The 14094-nt window shown below is 34.0% G+C and overlaps 1 protein-coding gene across 2 annotated transcripts in view; it reads left to right on the top strand.

Annotated features, from left to right (window-relative positions):
• LOC124369924 (xanthine dehydrogenase-like) overlaps positions 1-14094 on the top strand; it is a 292507-nt gene that overhangs the window by 86145 nt on the left and 192268 nt on the right. For both annotated transcript variants that reach the window (XM_046828119.1, XM_046828118.1), the window contains exon 4: positions 13180-13340. In XM_046828119.1, the coding sequence (XP_046684075.1) occupies positions 13180-13340 (161 nt within the window). The remainder of the gene's footprint in view (positions 1-13179; positions 13341-14094) is intronic.

Consider the following 14094-nt stretch of genomic DNA (forward strand, 5'->3'; position numbering starts at 1 on the left):
GAGTTATTATGACAAAAATATTTTGCTTACAAGCTGGGAAAATATACAGTGTAAACAATGTACTGGTAAATAGTATAATTACACTTGTACTAACCTTTATTTATTTCCGTCGATTGATTGATATGTCATGCCTTATTTTATTTTCAACACTAAATATTTTTTAATATATATTTACATAAATTGTATTTATATTTTACATTATTGTTGACACTTCTGATATGGAAAGTATAGTGTAGATGATGTGTAAAATTTAATCACTTTATGTTTTTATTTTGTTAGACAAAACAAGGTCTAACTTATTGAAGGACTATAAGTGGTGTAAATGTTTTAAATTTAAATAAATGCAAGCACTTTGTATAAATTGTAGGCTCTTATTAACGATGGATTGGTCTGTGGCCTTTTTCGTAAAAAACATTGAGGTTGACGGGTTGGCCTGGCAGTCCTCAAGAGAGACACGCCAAGGATGACACATCAATCCTTAGTCGTCAACAGGTTAAGAAAAATTATTCAAGAATTGGTATCAGTTGAATTATTGGTCGGAGTTTCTAATAAAAATGTCAATGTTATTAACGTATTTTACTCGTTGATCCGAACAAAACTATATGTATATAGATTTAGGCAATGGAAATCATAAATAATGATGCTTTTAATAATGAAAATTAAAATGCTATTTTGTTATTATATTTGCATTTTTGCTCCTAGTTATCTGCGTTTTTTATTGTTACCTGTGGATGGTAGCTGAACTAAGCATTCTGTCATCAGTTCAGTACTGCGTCAACCATCACGTCATTTACTACTGTGCCTTGTGGTCAACCATAGCATCCATAACTCAAGTAATACTTCCAACTCTCATACCATCAACTAGCCAGCCTCATGGTCTAAAAAATTATCTAAAAATTGCTATGTGTTTGAATGTTAGGTATGTTCAGGAAGAAATTAAACATCATATTCTTAACAGTGAAAGTGTGAATACTGTGTGCTCATGTTATTTTTAAATCAGGAAATTGTAAGAGAGATAGGAATTTCGAATTAGCTTAGTTTTTCATAACTGAAATTTTGTCTGCATTTATTATTATAATTGTAGGTTACAGTCATTTCTTTAAGTATTGTAATTTCTTTAGGTAGGAATATTTCTTTAAGTAAAGGCGGATCGTCTTAAGCCTTAGTCTGCTTGTCCTGATAAGGACCTTTGGTGTGTGTGAGGATCTTATCAAAAATAAAAAGAAAGAGTGTGGATAGAACAAGAGTGTCCACTTATATAGAACAATGAAATAAATAGTGATAAAAATAGTTTAACTTTTTATGTAATATGCCATTTTACCCTCTTTTTATTGTGTTCAGAAGGATGAAGGCAGTAAGTAATGTAAACAGCAAGTCTGTCAATAATTGTATATTTACTATAAATAGCTAATGTAGACATCAGTTCCATGTCAACTGCTTAGACTATAAAATAACTGTTTTACTTTATACAATTTATTTGGGATAAAAATGTGGATAAGCTGATGTTGTTATGACACCTTACCACAAGAATTACCTAAGCTATGTAACTTACCAAGTTGAAAGTTCTAGCTAATGACTAGTTTTAAAATTTCTTAAATTAACTAAGTAATGAGCAACCTTCTTCCTAACCAGCTCAACACATACACTGAAGAGAACAAGAATACCATGAAGAATGTGTCAAAATATGTTGGTTAATCTAACCAATAGAGGTCCTTAAAACAAATACACATTGTCCTGCAAGTCTATTTCATGCAGCTTAGTGTTTATTGTTATTACCAGGGACTGGTCTCTCTTATTACTTATTATCCAACTCTTAAATAGATTTGTAAATAAAATAGTTTGCTAAATATGTACCACTAAAGTAAATACTATTACTACTAGGCTACTACTAACTATATATATATATATATATATATATATATATATATATATATATATATATATATATATACACACACATACAAACTAAATACTAAATAATATGTGCTATCTACTTGTTTGTATTAGGTATTAACTATAGATGAAGTTAGTATCCTACCTAATTAATGACAAGGTAACTACAAATTTATTCAACACCTAGCACCAAGAGAATTAAACACTGATTAATGTACTTATTTTATCTACTTTTTAGCTTCCGCATAAGTTTTTGTGGCTCCAACGTTTATTTGGTTTATTATTTTTACGGTTCCTAACTTCCACGGGTGACGGGAATCGGACCGGTGGTTTCTCGTGAACCGGGAAACCAAGAGAAAACCGATAACTTATTTACTAAAGCACGAAGAATAATTTTACTTGCAATTTTATATTTGAGGATATTATACCAGTCATTGTAGTTTATCACAGTGTTAAGAACGTTCAACTTGCAAGCTAAAGTTGCTCTCTAATTTAATACATTAGCCTCTCTAATACATTTAAATTTATATCTTTTCGGATATATTCCATACCACCATTCCCCTCCCATGTGTCAGACCTGCTCTTAACTGGATTTATACGATCTAAAGCTGAATACTAGTTATGATATGCTTTTCGACTGCAAACCTGGAAGTAGAACGGTCAGGCGTGGAAATATAATGGAAGCACAATGTTTGAGGATAAGGTGTAATTCAAGATCAATATTGATCAATAGATGATTGCAGTGGGAGTTTTTGGTTTCTATTGTAAACAAACTTCATAAAACATCACAGAACAACCATAAACAACGAAAAGGAATACATTGCACTTATTATGTTTTCAAGTTAGTGGCTATTGTTTTTAATAAGTTATGTACATGAGTAAAAAAATAGGAAGTGGCTAAAAATATATACAAAGGATTGCATTAGTTGTTTTTTCATGGCAAATGGATAGTTACCGTTTTAAACAGCCAATATTTCCTTGTCATTCATCGAGTTATTGACATCAAGAACTACACCGTTGGTGGTTAGTCTGTGGACTGCACTGGCTACACCAGCTGTATAGACCCGGGATCGATTTAGTCCTTGTAATCCGTTGTTTCCTGTGTTATCATAATCCGCTCATAACCTTAAATTTGAATTGAAGCTATTTGAATTGTGTGTCCACATTTTCAAGATTAAGATCGTCATCGTGAACCAGAATATGTTGTGATGTAATTTGTCTGTGCAAATTAAAATTATGAAAGTATTGTAGAGTTTTGGGATAAAATTAGTGTGACAACATGATAAGTTTGTGCTAGGTCTACTGATTAGTGGCTATCAGTGATAGAAGAGGCTAGTTCATTTTCGATTACTAACGAATGAATATCAATAGTAATACAAGTGAAGTGATGAGTTAAATATAACTACTTAAGGTTAATCAATTTTGGAATAAGGTAGAATAATGTGTTCCAGTTGGCAATATATAACTCAGAGTGATGAAACATGAGGCTATACATCACCACTTACTAAAAGGTATAGTTTATTTTTTACTGTAACTTCTATTTAAGTTTGTATATTGTATGTGACTTCATCATTGTCATTTTTACTGCTTGGACTGCTTCAACACTTGAATGATCATCAACTATCTATTAGAATGATTTAAATGCTGTCAGACATGTTTAGCCTTTAAAGTAATTGTAAGTACTATGCTGCTCAAAAGTAGTGTAAATAAAGTTTTATTATTTACTGTAATCTAATATGCATATATTTCTGTCACATATAAAATATATCTTCACTATAATATAATCTTAAAAGTCTATAACTTAATTCATTTCGACATTACTGTTCCAAATTAATTAACAGTGTTAAATCATATGTGTATGGTATTTCAGTAACGGCCGTTAGAGATAGGAAATATTGTTATTTGTCAAAAGCCTATTACAAAATATCTTGTTGAGGTATTACATTCCAGTAACCTGTTGCCGTGGTAACATGTTACCAGCCGATCCAATCTCGGTATTAGGATCATTCATTACTCTAATGGCATTACTAAGTTGTAAGTAAACTGAGACAAAATCTTCATGTGTGGGTATATTTGTACATAGTATACAAAAATTTAACTCACTGCAATGTAATATTTAGACGGATCGACTAATACAATTATAAACTGGTTATTTCAAATTTTCACTACAGCCTACAATATTATTGAGTATAACTCAGTCCCTATCTACTATTTGTTATTAGACTATACATATTTTTCTGAGGGAAAGAGATGGTTATCTCCGCACTTAGTCCTAAAAGGACCTTTACGCCTCCCTTACTTATATTTCTCCAAAATCTGAGACTATGCAGAAGCCAATCAGATTTGATGGCTCCTGTTTTCTAATGTCCTTGGAGCTGAGGAGATATGTCCCTAGGATCTTTTCCTAATTGTACATATGGCAGGACAATTGAGCTATATGTGTTCCGCTGATTTTTCTGCTTCTCCGCAGAGTCTGCATTCATCAGTCCCTTCGTAAGTTGTTTTTTAAGGGGATCATGTCCTGTCAATATTCCTACTATCATTCTTATATCCTCCTTACTTTGATCTAGAAGAGATGCCCACCGTTTAGTATAAGGAAGGATAAACATTTTTAGTTGTCTTATTCCTGAGGCTCTACTCTAGTTAAAGGATCTAGTCATCTTTTCCCAATCTTTTACTAGAGCTTTGCTGTAGGAGAAAGCTACTCCGCATCCCAGCTCTGGCCCTACCATAAGGGACTCTGTTCCTATTTTACCAAAGGTTTTTCGTTACCATGAATATTCGTTTATCCCTCAAAATAGTAAAAAGTAAGTAAATGTTCCACTGTTTGGTTTGTCACATTTTATAATGTTCATAGCCTAGAGAGTATTTTACTCATCATAAAATTATTACCTTATAATATATAAATAGTACAGCCGAACTATATTATAATTTTAAATACCTGCAACTTAATTTGATTTAAGTATTTATATCAATGAATTCTTCCTCTTGAACATCGATGATTCGATAATCATGAATTTTGATCATTCAAGTGTTGACCGCTTATTATACTGCAGGTGCTTGGGCTTGTTCATACTTACAGCTACTAAAGTGTTTGTAATGTAATGTGTTATTCTAGGTTGTCATGTTTCTAATTCCATGTTTATTTATTATGATTTATTGTTATCGCTTGCCCTTTCTGTTGTTCTTTACTTTGATGTTGAATGTTAACCCTATTTATTCTAAAAATCGTATTGCTTGACTGAATACTGGAATTATTTAGTGCACTCACATAAGTTACTTTTTTAGTCCTTTTGTTAGTTGGTTACTGTTCTAGTTTAAACCATCTTTACTCTTTTTCTGTTACTGTATTTTGCTATTTTGTAGCCATTATTATATTTTCTGGTAAATTTTTACTTTAACCACTGCACAATATCTGAAACATTAGAAAACAATTAAATTTCGGTCCTAAAAAGGAAAGTTCGTTAAAGGAACTTTCATTAATAACAGAATGGGCTAACAGTAAAGCCTCTTGCCAGTGCCTGCACTGATTGTGACGAACGAAAAACATTTTTTGAGACAGTACCAAACAGCAAGATATATAATTCAAAAAGGGTGATCATCAATGCTTTAGAGCTAAAATGAGTAAAAACTTACCTAAACATATATTCTAATTACCAGTGCAATGGCCGCAGTGTACAAAAATTTAAATTACAAAACTAACAATAAAAAAAAACATATTGTCTTTTTGTGTCCATTCTCACACAATAATTGTTTTATACTTTAAAGTACACTCATGAAACAAAATTCTACATTGAATATGTTAAAAAACATCACTCACTAAACTCAAAAACTAGAAAGAATAATGACTGTTTCTGTAAATGTTTATGCAACCAAATTTAACCAATCAGGAAAATCAATGTCAAGATACCCAAAAAAGTTGTGCAATAGCAAACAGAACCAAAATAAGAAAGGAAAAACAATAAATAGGCTAATATTCACCAAGGAGGTAGAAAGGAGGAATAAACTTCACAATGCAGGTATAAACAATAAAAACAATAAAATACACAGAAAAACTCTTAAATTACCTTTAAATGCAGTTGGTAGATCTATTCTTCGCGCTCAACATCACTTGAATGTTGACAACTATGTTATTCTCTCCTCTTATACCTGCCCCTCCTTAGTTTGCTACCCTCCTTCATCCAGAAACTCTGATTCCTCCTGTTCCCTTAGATCCATGTCAGACTAAATTGAGGTATAATTAAAAATTAAAATAACAATTCTTTCTGGAAATGAAAGTACCGGGTGTCCCACAAAGAGGTTTAAACGTTTGATTTTATCTTACTTGCCCATTTATGCACCGGACATTTTCAAAATAATCTGAAAATTTCAACTCTCTAGCAATTGTTGAAGCAAAATGGTGGCATTTTGAAAACTATACTTTAAAAACAGTAAAAATCAGTGTTTTAGGTTTTGTAAAATTATTTATTGTTACATTATAGAGAAATAAAGCATTTCAATCAGAAAATTAGAACATAGCCTATTAAAAAAACCTACAATTACAGTCCACAACTATTCAAACTGTAATCCATCCATAGCGACACACTGATAACAGCGCGTAACAAATGAATCGTAAGATCTTACAAAGAATTTCTGTGGTATTCGAAGAAGTTCCTCTTCAATTGATTGTTTTAATTCCTCATCATTATTGAAGCTAGGAGTATAAACTTGTTCCTTTAAGTAACCCCATAGAAAGAAAACACACACAGTTAAATCTGGGATCGGGGTGGCCAATCTAAAAAATCACTTCCACGACCAATCCAACGGCTATGAAGGTTGTCATTTAGTAATCACTTGACAGGATTTGAGAAATGAGGAGGAGCACCATCTTGTTGGAAGATTGCTTGTTCCATTTCTAGAACCGTAAAATGAGGCAAGACTTGTTAATTTACAACCTGTTCATACCTATTCCCAGTCATTGTACCGTCTCAAGTATCGTAAGATAGCACCCTATTACAAATTACAGCTACCCAAACAGTAATTCCTTTTGATTTGAGTAGAGTCTGTTAAGAATATGTGGGTTACCGGTGTTGTAATAATTACAATTATGCCTGTTTACAGCACCATTGTGGTAGAAAGGGGACTCGCAGACGCCAATTAGGATCTAGCTCATTAAACTCAATAATATGAGAACAAAATTCCACTCTCCTGTCTGAATCATCCTCAAGAAGAGTATGGGCTAGTTGACTTTTGTAAAATTTAATTTTGTTTTTCTTAATTATTCTATGTACTGAAGACTTTGAAACACGAGTTTCAAGTTCAATCTTCCTTAGTGATTTCGGTTTACCTGGAGAGCGGAGTATTGATGCGCATACTTGTACGTCTCTTTCCTCATTTGGTCCTATAAGTACTTTTTTATGACACTTTTAGTTTCTAACAAAAGATTTTTCCACTTAGTTATTGTTGGATTGCTAGTTGGTTCAACTCCTGGGTAGACAACCTGAAATTGTCTAATTGCTTCTGTAATGTTGCCAAAAGCAATAGCTCATGCATAACACTTAACTTTTTGTTCAACATTTAAAACCATTTCTCCAACTTCAATATCAGTAAAACTGTAATGGAGGAGGTTAGGATGTTTTTATAGGACAAGCAATATTCTTCAATCAATCAGCTGTTAAGCAGTAATCAAATCAGGTAATTCAAGAAATAAACTTATAGGAAGCAAAATGGTAAAATTTTCAATATGTCACCACCTTGTTTCTACAATTTTTGGGCAGCTTTAATTTTTACAGAATATTTTTAAAACCTACTTTATTAATTGTGTAGGTGTAATTCCTTTGACAAACACTTTAGGATTGTTATACCCTCTAGGGATGATTAGTCGGAGGGAAGGAAACCTCTTCCATCAGCGGAGCTTGAATGGTTCACAGACGGTTCTAAATCAAAAAGAGGCACAGGCACTAGAATTGTGGGAGTGAGACCATGTAGGGAGCTGGTGGTCCCTATGGGTCCATATCCAACAGTTTTTCAGCGGAGGTCATAGCCATTATGGAATGTGCTTGTGAGAATCTTCATCTGCGATATAGGAGCAAGACAATTAATATTTTCACAGTCAGGACTGATGGCGCTGCACTCTTGTGTGATCAAATCCAAACTAGTTTGGGATTGCTATCAAGCCGTCTCCTCCCTTGTCAGAATCAACAATGTGACCATTTGTTGGGTTCCTGGTCATGGAGGGATCCCTGGGAACGAAAGAGCTGATGCCCTGGCCAACCGGGGCTCAGCGTCAATTATGACGGGTCCTCAACAGTTCTGCGGTGTTCTAAGGTGTGAATCCTTTAGGGCAGTTCAAGTTCAAGTTCAAGTTCAAAATCACTTTATTCAGGAAAAATACAATACAATGTCGTACATACACTTTTATCCCCCAAGGCGCAGAACTGCGCGTGCGGGGGAGCAGTTGGTGCCTAGATCCTTATTTAAATTGACTAATCATCACACTACATACCTACATACATAAGATAACATTCACAACTATATACTATATAACAAAAACAATTATTTTATCAATCAAGAGGAAAGTTCTTGACATATTCCAGAGCTTTTAATTTTACCTTAGGTTTCTTTTCAAAAATAATGCTCTGCTCACATCTGTCTTGAAATGGGTTCGCGCGGAGCATGAGAGAAGGTGAAGGTTGCATCCGGGCTTGAGAATGAGCAGAATGTCATTACAGTTGCCTTCCTCCAGAGTGGCATCGGACCTTCTCTCATTAAATAGATCAATGTCTTCTCGGGTTATTGGTCTTATAACGGGACATGGTCACCTGAGGAAGCATCTTCACAGAGTCGGCATCCTTCAAGAGGATCCGCTCCAGTAGAATGTATGATGAGAAGGATGAAACTGCTGAGCACCTGCTCTCTGATTGCCCTTCAATAGCAAGGGAGCAGTATGTCATCTTTGGTAGTTTGGACAAGGGTGGTGAATTTCCCCAGGAGGACCTGACTGGTTGTTTTCGGCGGTTTGTGGAACTGCTGAAATCATAGACTGGTAGGCCTCATGGTGTGTTTCCGGGGTGCACAAAAAGCCCTTGAGGCTTAAGTGCATGGCAGTAGGCCGCCCCAAGGGGAAAACAAATTGTGTTGAGTTTGAAAATGTTCGGTGCTAAATTGGCAAGTGATACAAAATCAAACGTTTAAACCTCTTCGTATGACACCCTGTATACTATTTTATACAGTTGTTGAAATTGGTTTAATGATTATTTTGGGGAACTTGGCTAAAGTAAACATCATCCTATTTTATTTGCTACATGGTTAATGTAAATGTGAAATAAATAAATATCCTATTATAAAGAGCAGTCCTTAGGTTTTTATGATACTTTCAAATATCTGTTACTACTGTAGATACACTTACTCCACTAGTAGACTAAATTGGTATGAGAATGAGAATATATTTATTCTCTATTAAATTTATATTCTGTACTATCTAGCATGTAGCCTAACTATTAATGTCAGGTAACTTACGGACTAAAGTACGTTTTTCCATGTTCAGAATTAACTATCAAATATCATCAATATATACTTTAAGCGCTGAGGCTATTCACCAAAGTGATGATAGGCCTTTAAATAAAGTATTCTGCAAATTTTCATAAAAAATTAACCAAATTTCATTTTATCATATTTTTTCTAGAACAAAATAAATTTTATATATAACAATTAAAATTGTTAACATTTTACTTCAAAATGCAAGTGGTTGGAAATGATTATTGTAAAACAACCATTAAATTAGTTTTTACACTTTTCTTGTTATTTCATTAATTACAGTTTGTAAAATATAATATACATATTAGTAATTAATTTTGATTTTAACTAAACAAACAAAATGTATGTCTGATTTTCATAACATTTTGGGATGTTTGAAGTAAGTTATGTAATGTGCTATATTTTTTAGGTTTATCATAACTATACTATTTAATAGACTATAGAAACTAAGTGACTCAAAATTCAGAAATAAATACACATTTTTGAGATATAAAACAAATATGGCAATATAATATAAGCCCTATATCAAATGCCAACTACTGTTGCCACCAATACTATCTGCCGATGTCTCTATCATCCAGTCTACTGTTAACAAAAGATGTAAAAACTGCACCTTTCGTCTAGTAAACCTAGTAATCTTGTCGTTGGTACAATATGGCTTTCTATATATATTTATATAAATTACTTATAAAAATATTCAATAAATAATATTACTGTAAACATGCTGTAAAGTATGTAAACAATGTTCCTTTGAAACTCATTAGTTGAAAACAATCAGTAATAACTGTCAGTAATAATGTTTTGCTTGAAAATAACTCATTAAAAGTGTTGTTAGTTGTGTTAATGTTAATCACTCATCAAGCAGGGACCTACGAGAACGGTGACTGTTCGACACTAATAAATATAGAATAAAGTAGGTCCATTTACAAATTAAAAAGTGTTATTGTTTGAAGGCTATCAATTGCCTAGTCAGATGTTTAAAGCAACACAGAAACACTTACAGTACAGAGGTAGGGTAATAAGAATCTGTTGTGTCAACAATTACTTTTGAAAATCGGTCAATGTGTTTAAATATACTGTATTTTATTGAACCTTTGGTAGGCTGCTTTAATCAAAGATTTGGGTAACTGAATGATGAAATGTGTAGTTCTTGATTAAAACGCTGTATTATTTTTAATACTTAATATGTTGTAGATGTGTAGTTGTTCAGAATAAACAGGTTAACAATGCTGATGAATAGCAGTGCAGTCAAGCCAGCGGAGCCTGTGTGTTGCCAGATGTCTAGCCGCCGTGTCAGTAACTGCTGGTCAATGTTCCCAGTCTGTATGACAAACTTACACTCTGACAGCTGGTGTTGAGTTGTTGAGCGCTGCTACGTCTTAAATCTTGGATCACTACTTACTAAGAGTTGGAAGTCGCAGAGGGATGTCGCAAAAGTGAATATCTATCATTCTAGTGTGTATTATATTGGTTACTGGAATTTTTGTTCCTTTGTTATTTTTTTTCTTTACTAATGTGAAAGGTTTACTTTTGCGGGTCTTATTCTCGAAATAACATGAGAACATAGGTATATACAGGGTGCAACACGCTTGGAAAATGTGGTGGGAATTCTGCTCTTGCAAATGCGCCCGGTCACAGTTTGCTTAAAGTAGTAGGAGTGGTAGGACTTGTCTTTGCACAACCTGTTTTTTTATTGTGTGCAGTGCAATGGAGCGCTCACTGGAATAGCGGTATGCGATGGAGCGTTCGCTGAAACAGTGGTACGGGATCAAGTTTTGTGTGCGGCTTGGGAAGAATGGAACAGAAACTTGGAGCAATGCATTTTGAGATGTCAATATGGAAGGTGGCACAAAGCCTTCAAGGAGGGCCAAAAGGAAGTCACTGACAAGCCTCGTTCTGGATGCCCAAAAACTGCCCAACTGATGAAAACGTCCAGTGTGTGTGCAAAGTGTTATTGTTGGTTAATTATCTAGGTAATCACTGTAACCCTGAACTTGGCAATATTTGCGATACATGGGATTGTGACGGAGGATTTGCAAATGCGAAAGGTGTGTACGAAGCTTGTGCTTAACAGAAGTTTCATACAGTGAAGAATTGTTGGAATTCATTAGAAATAATCCAGGTATTTTAAACTCTTTTCTAACCGAGGACGAATCTTGGATGTTTGAGTATGATCCAGAATCTAAAAGACAGACTTCCGATGGGCACACATAATATTGTCCCAAACCCAAAAAAAGGCCGCATGAGCATATCTCGCATAAAAACATGCTGATTGTCTTCTTTGACATCCGAGGAATCATTTATTTTGGGTTTGTACTGCAAGGACATACTGTCAACACGGCCTTTTACCTGGAGGTGCTTAAGAGACTGAAACACCGGGTTGCATGTGTCAGGCCTGAAATCAAAAGACATCTCCAAGCTTCACCATATCAATGCCCCAAGCCCCATGGCATTTGTCGTTACCAACTACCTGACCCAGAATAAACTGGGTGGTGCCCCAGCCTTCTTACAACCCTGACTTGGCTTCATGTGACTTTTTATTGTTCCCCTTACTGAAGAGAGAGCTGAAGGGAAAGCACTGGTTGTCGGTGGAGAACATCCAAGCTCATGTGTACAACGTTTCTGAGAAGCATTCCAGTTGGGGAGTTCTAGGGTGCTTCACAGTCATGGCAGAATCGTCTCCGCAGGTGTGTTTATGTAGAAGGAGACCATTTATAGAATTTTAACCATTTGTATCAATCAAATGAATAAATCTATTTTTCTTAGAATTTGTGCATTACTTTCATAATGCACTCTATATAAAGAAGTAGTTGCTGTCCGTCAAAGTAGGTCAGCACTGTGGTGTCATAGTTGTTTGAATTCTTAATATACAGTATGTTGATATTGAGTGCCCACCATCTTGGTTTTAACTTTGATGTACTGTAGTAATGTTATACACTGAATTTATTAATGTTGGTACTTCACATCTACTATCCTTACTGTCTGTATTCAATGTTCAATTTATTTACATGTTACTGTGCCTAATGAATGTGTGAAATCATCCCATGCCATATAAATACAATAGTTCTAGTTCTTTTGCTGCTACTAGAATCATCCCCTGACCTTGACGTTTGAACCTGTAGAAAAAAACCTTGTTTTGGCAACTTTAATATAGTACAGATATTTCCAAAATGTGAACTTATTCTTGTAAACATTGGTGTTGAATCATACTATATAATTTTTATTCTGTACATCTGCCTAAACATTCTTATTTATGAATTATGGATGGTGGATAATTTGAAAGGATATGAGGAGTTTAAACATTTGTTATTGTTATAATATATTACAAAGACTTGAAACATATAATACTTATGAACTTGTTCAGGTGTCAGAAAACTAAAACACAAAGTTAAGCATACACAAAAATTAATAAATCAGTATAAACAAGATAATGAACACAGTAGTATCATATTTAACAACAGAAAACTTGTACATACAAAAGTAATCATGCCAGATACCCAACACCATGTATATGTAGGGTTAAAACAAAGAAGTAGAAATTCTAATTTGTCTACAGTATCAGTTAACTTTATTATTATTGTTGAGCCAGTTTATAATATATAATATAATATATAAGTTATATGTATGTTGTTTCATGATTAGATTGTGGGCAAAACAACAATAAAAATATTATTGTCAAAAATGGCACATTACAATAAAAAAAACTAAACTGTTTTATGCTTGATACACAAGCTATTGTTGCACCTTAAAGATATTTAACGTGTGTTGCAGTGTCTGGTGCCAGTGTTTGCATGTAGAGGATGGAAAATCACCACAGTGGAGGGTATTGGCAGCAAGACAAAGGGATACAATGATGTTCAGGCTCGCCTGGCCAAGGGCAATGGCTCGCAATGTGGCTATTGTAGCGTGGGAATGGTTATGAACATGTACAGGTAAGTGCCACAGGTTGAGGGAATTGATAATGGTTGTATGTAAACACTGTAACATTTAACGTAGCTGTGGTAGTAAGGGTCGATTCAGTTGAATTTTGAGTTAAGCTCCTGTTCATCTTCCTTTTGTTGCAGCATCTGGTATCTGACACTGTCTCAGACTTGACTCCAGACTCCTGGAATCTGGAGTCATGTTCGTCTGAAGAGATACAAAGAAAATTGACGACGAAGAAGCTCAAAACAAAAAATTTAGACATTAGAGACATCTATAAATAGGTGAAGTGGTAGTCAATGATGAGACAATGAGACTACCACTTTTTATTTATACTTTTTTATTTATAAATGTCTCTGATGCCGAAACGATGTAAATGTTTCGTTTTGAGTTTCTTCGTCATCGACTTTCTTTGGTCCTCTTCAGATGGACACAACTCCAGATTCCAGGAGTCAAGTCTGAGACAGCGTCAGATACAAGACGCTGCAATAAAAGAAGGTGAATTGGAGCTAAATACAAAATTTAACTGTAACATTATTTTGGATTTATTAAATAACAAGAACTTTAAATCCATTATTATGGGTGATAAAAACTATTTAGTTCTTTAAAGAAATTAGAGATCTTATGATTCTGTTTGGTGAATACAAACAAAATCTTCATGCATTGCATACCACTGTTTTTCACAAGCTAAAAATTTTATTATTATTTATTTATTAGTCATTTTAGTTTATATTATAACAACCTTAAGCTTAGATAAATGTATGA

The sequence above is a fragment of the Homalodisca vitripennis genome, chromosome X (genome assembly GCF_021130785.1).
Source record: "Homalodisca vitripennis isolate AUS2020 chromosome X, UT_GWSS_2.1, whole genome shotgun sequence".
Lineage (NCBI taxonomy): Eukaryota > Metazoa > Arthropoda > Insecta > Hemiptera > Cicadellidae > Homalodisca > Homalodisca vitripennis.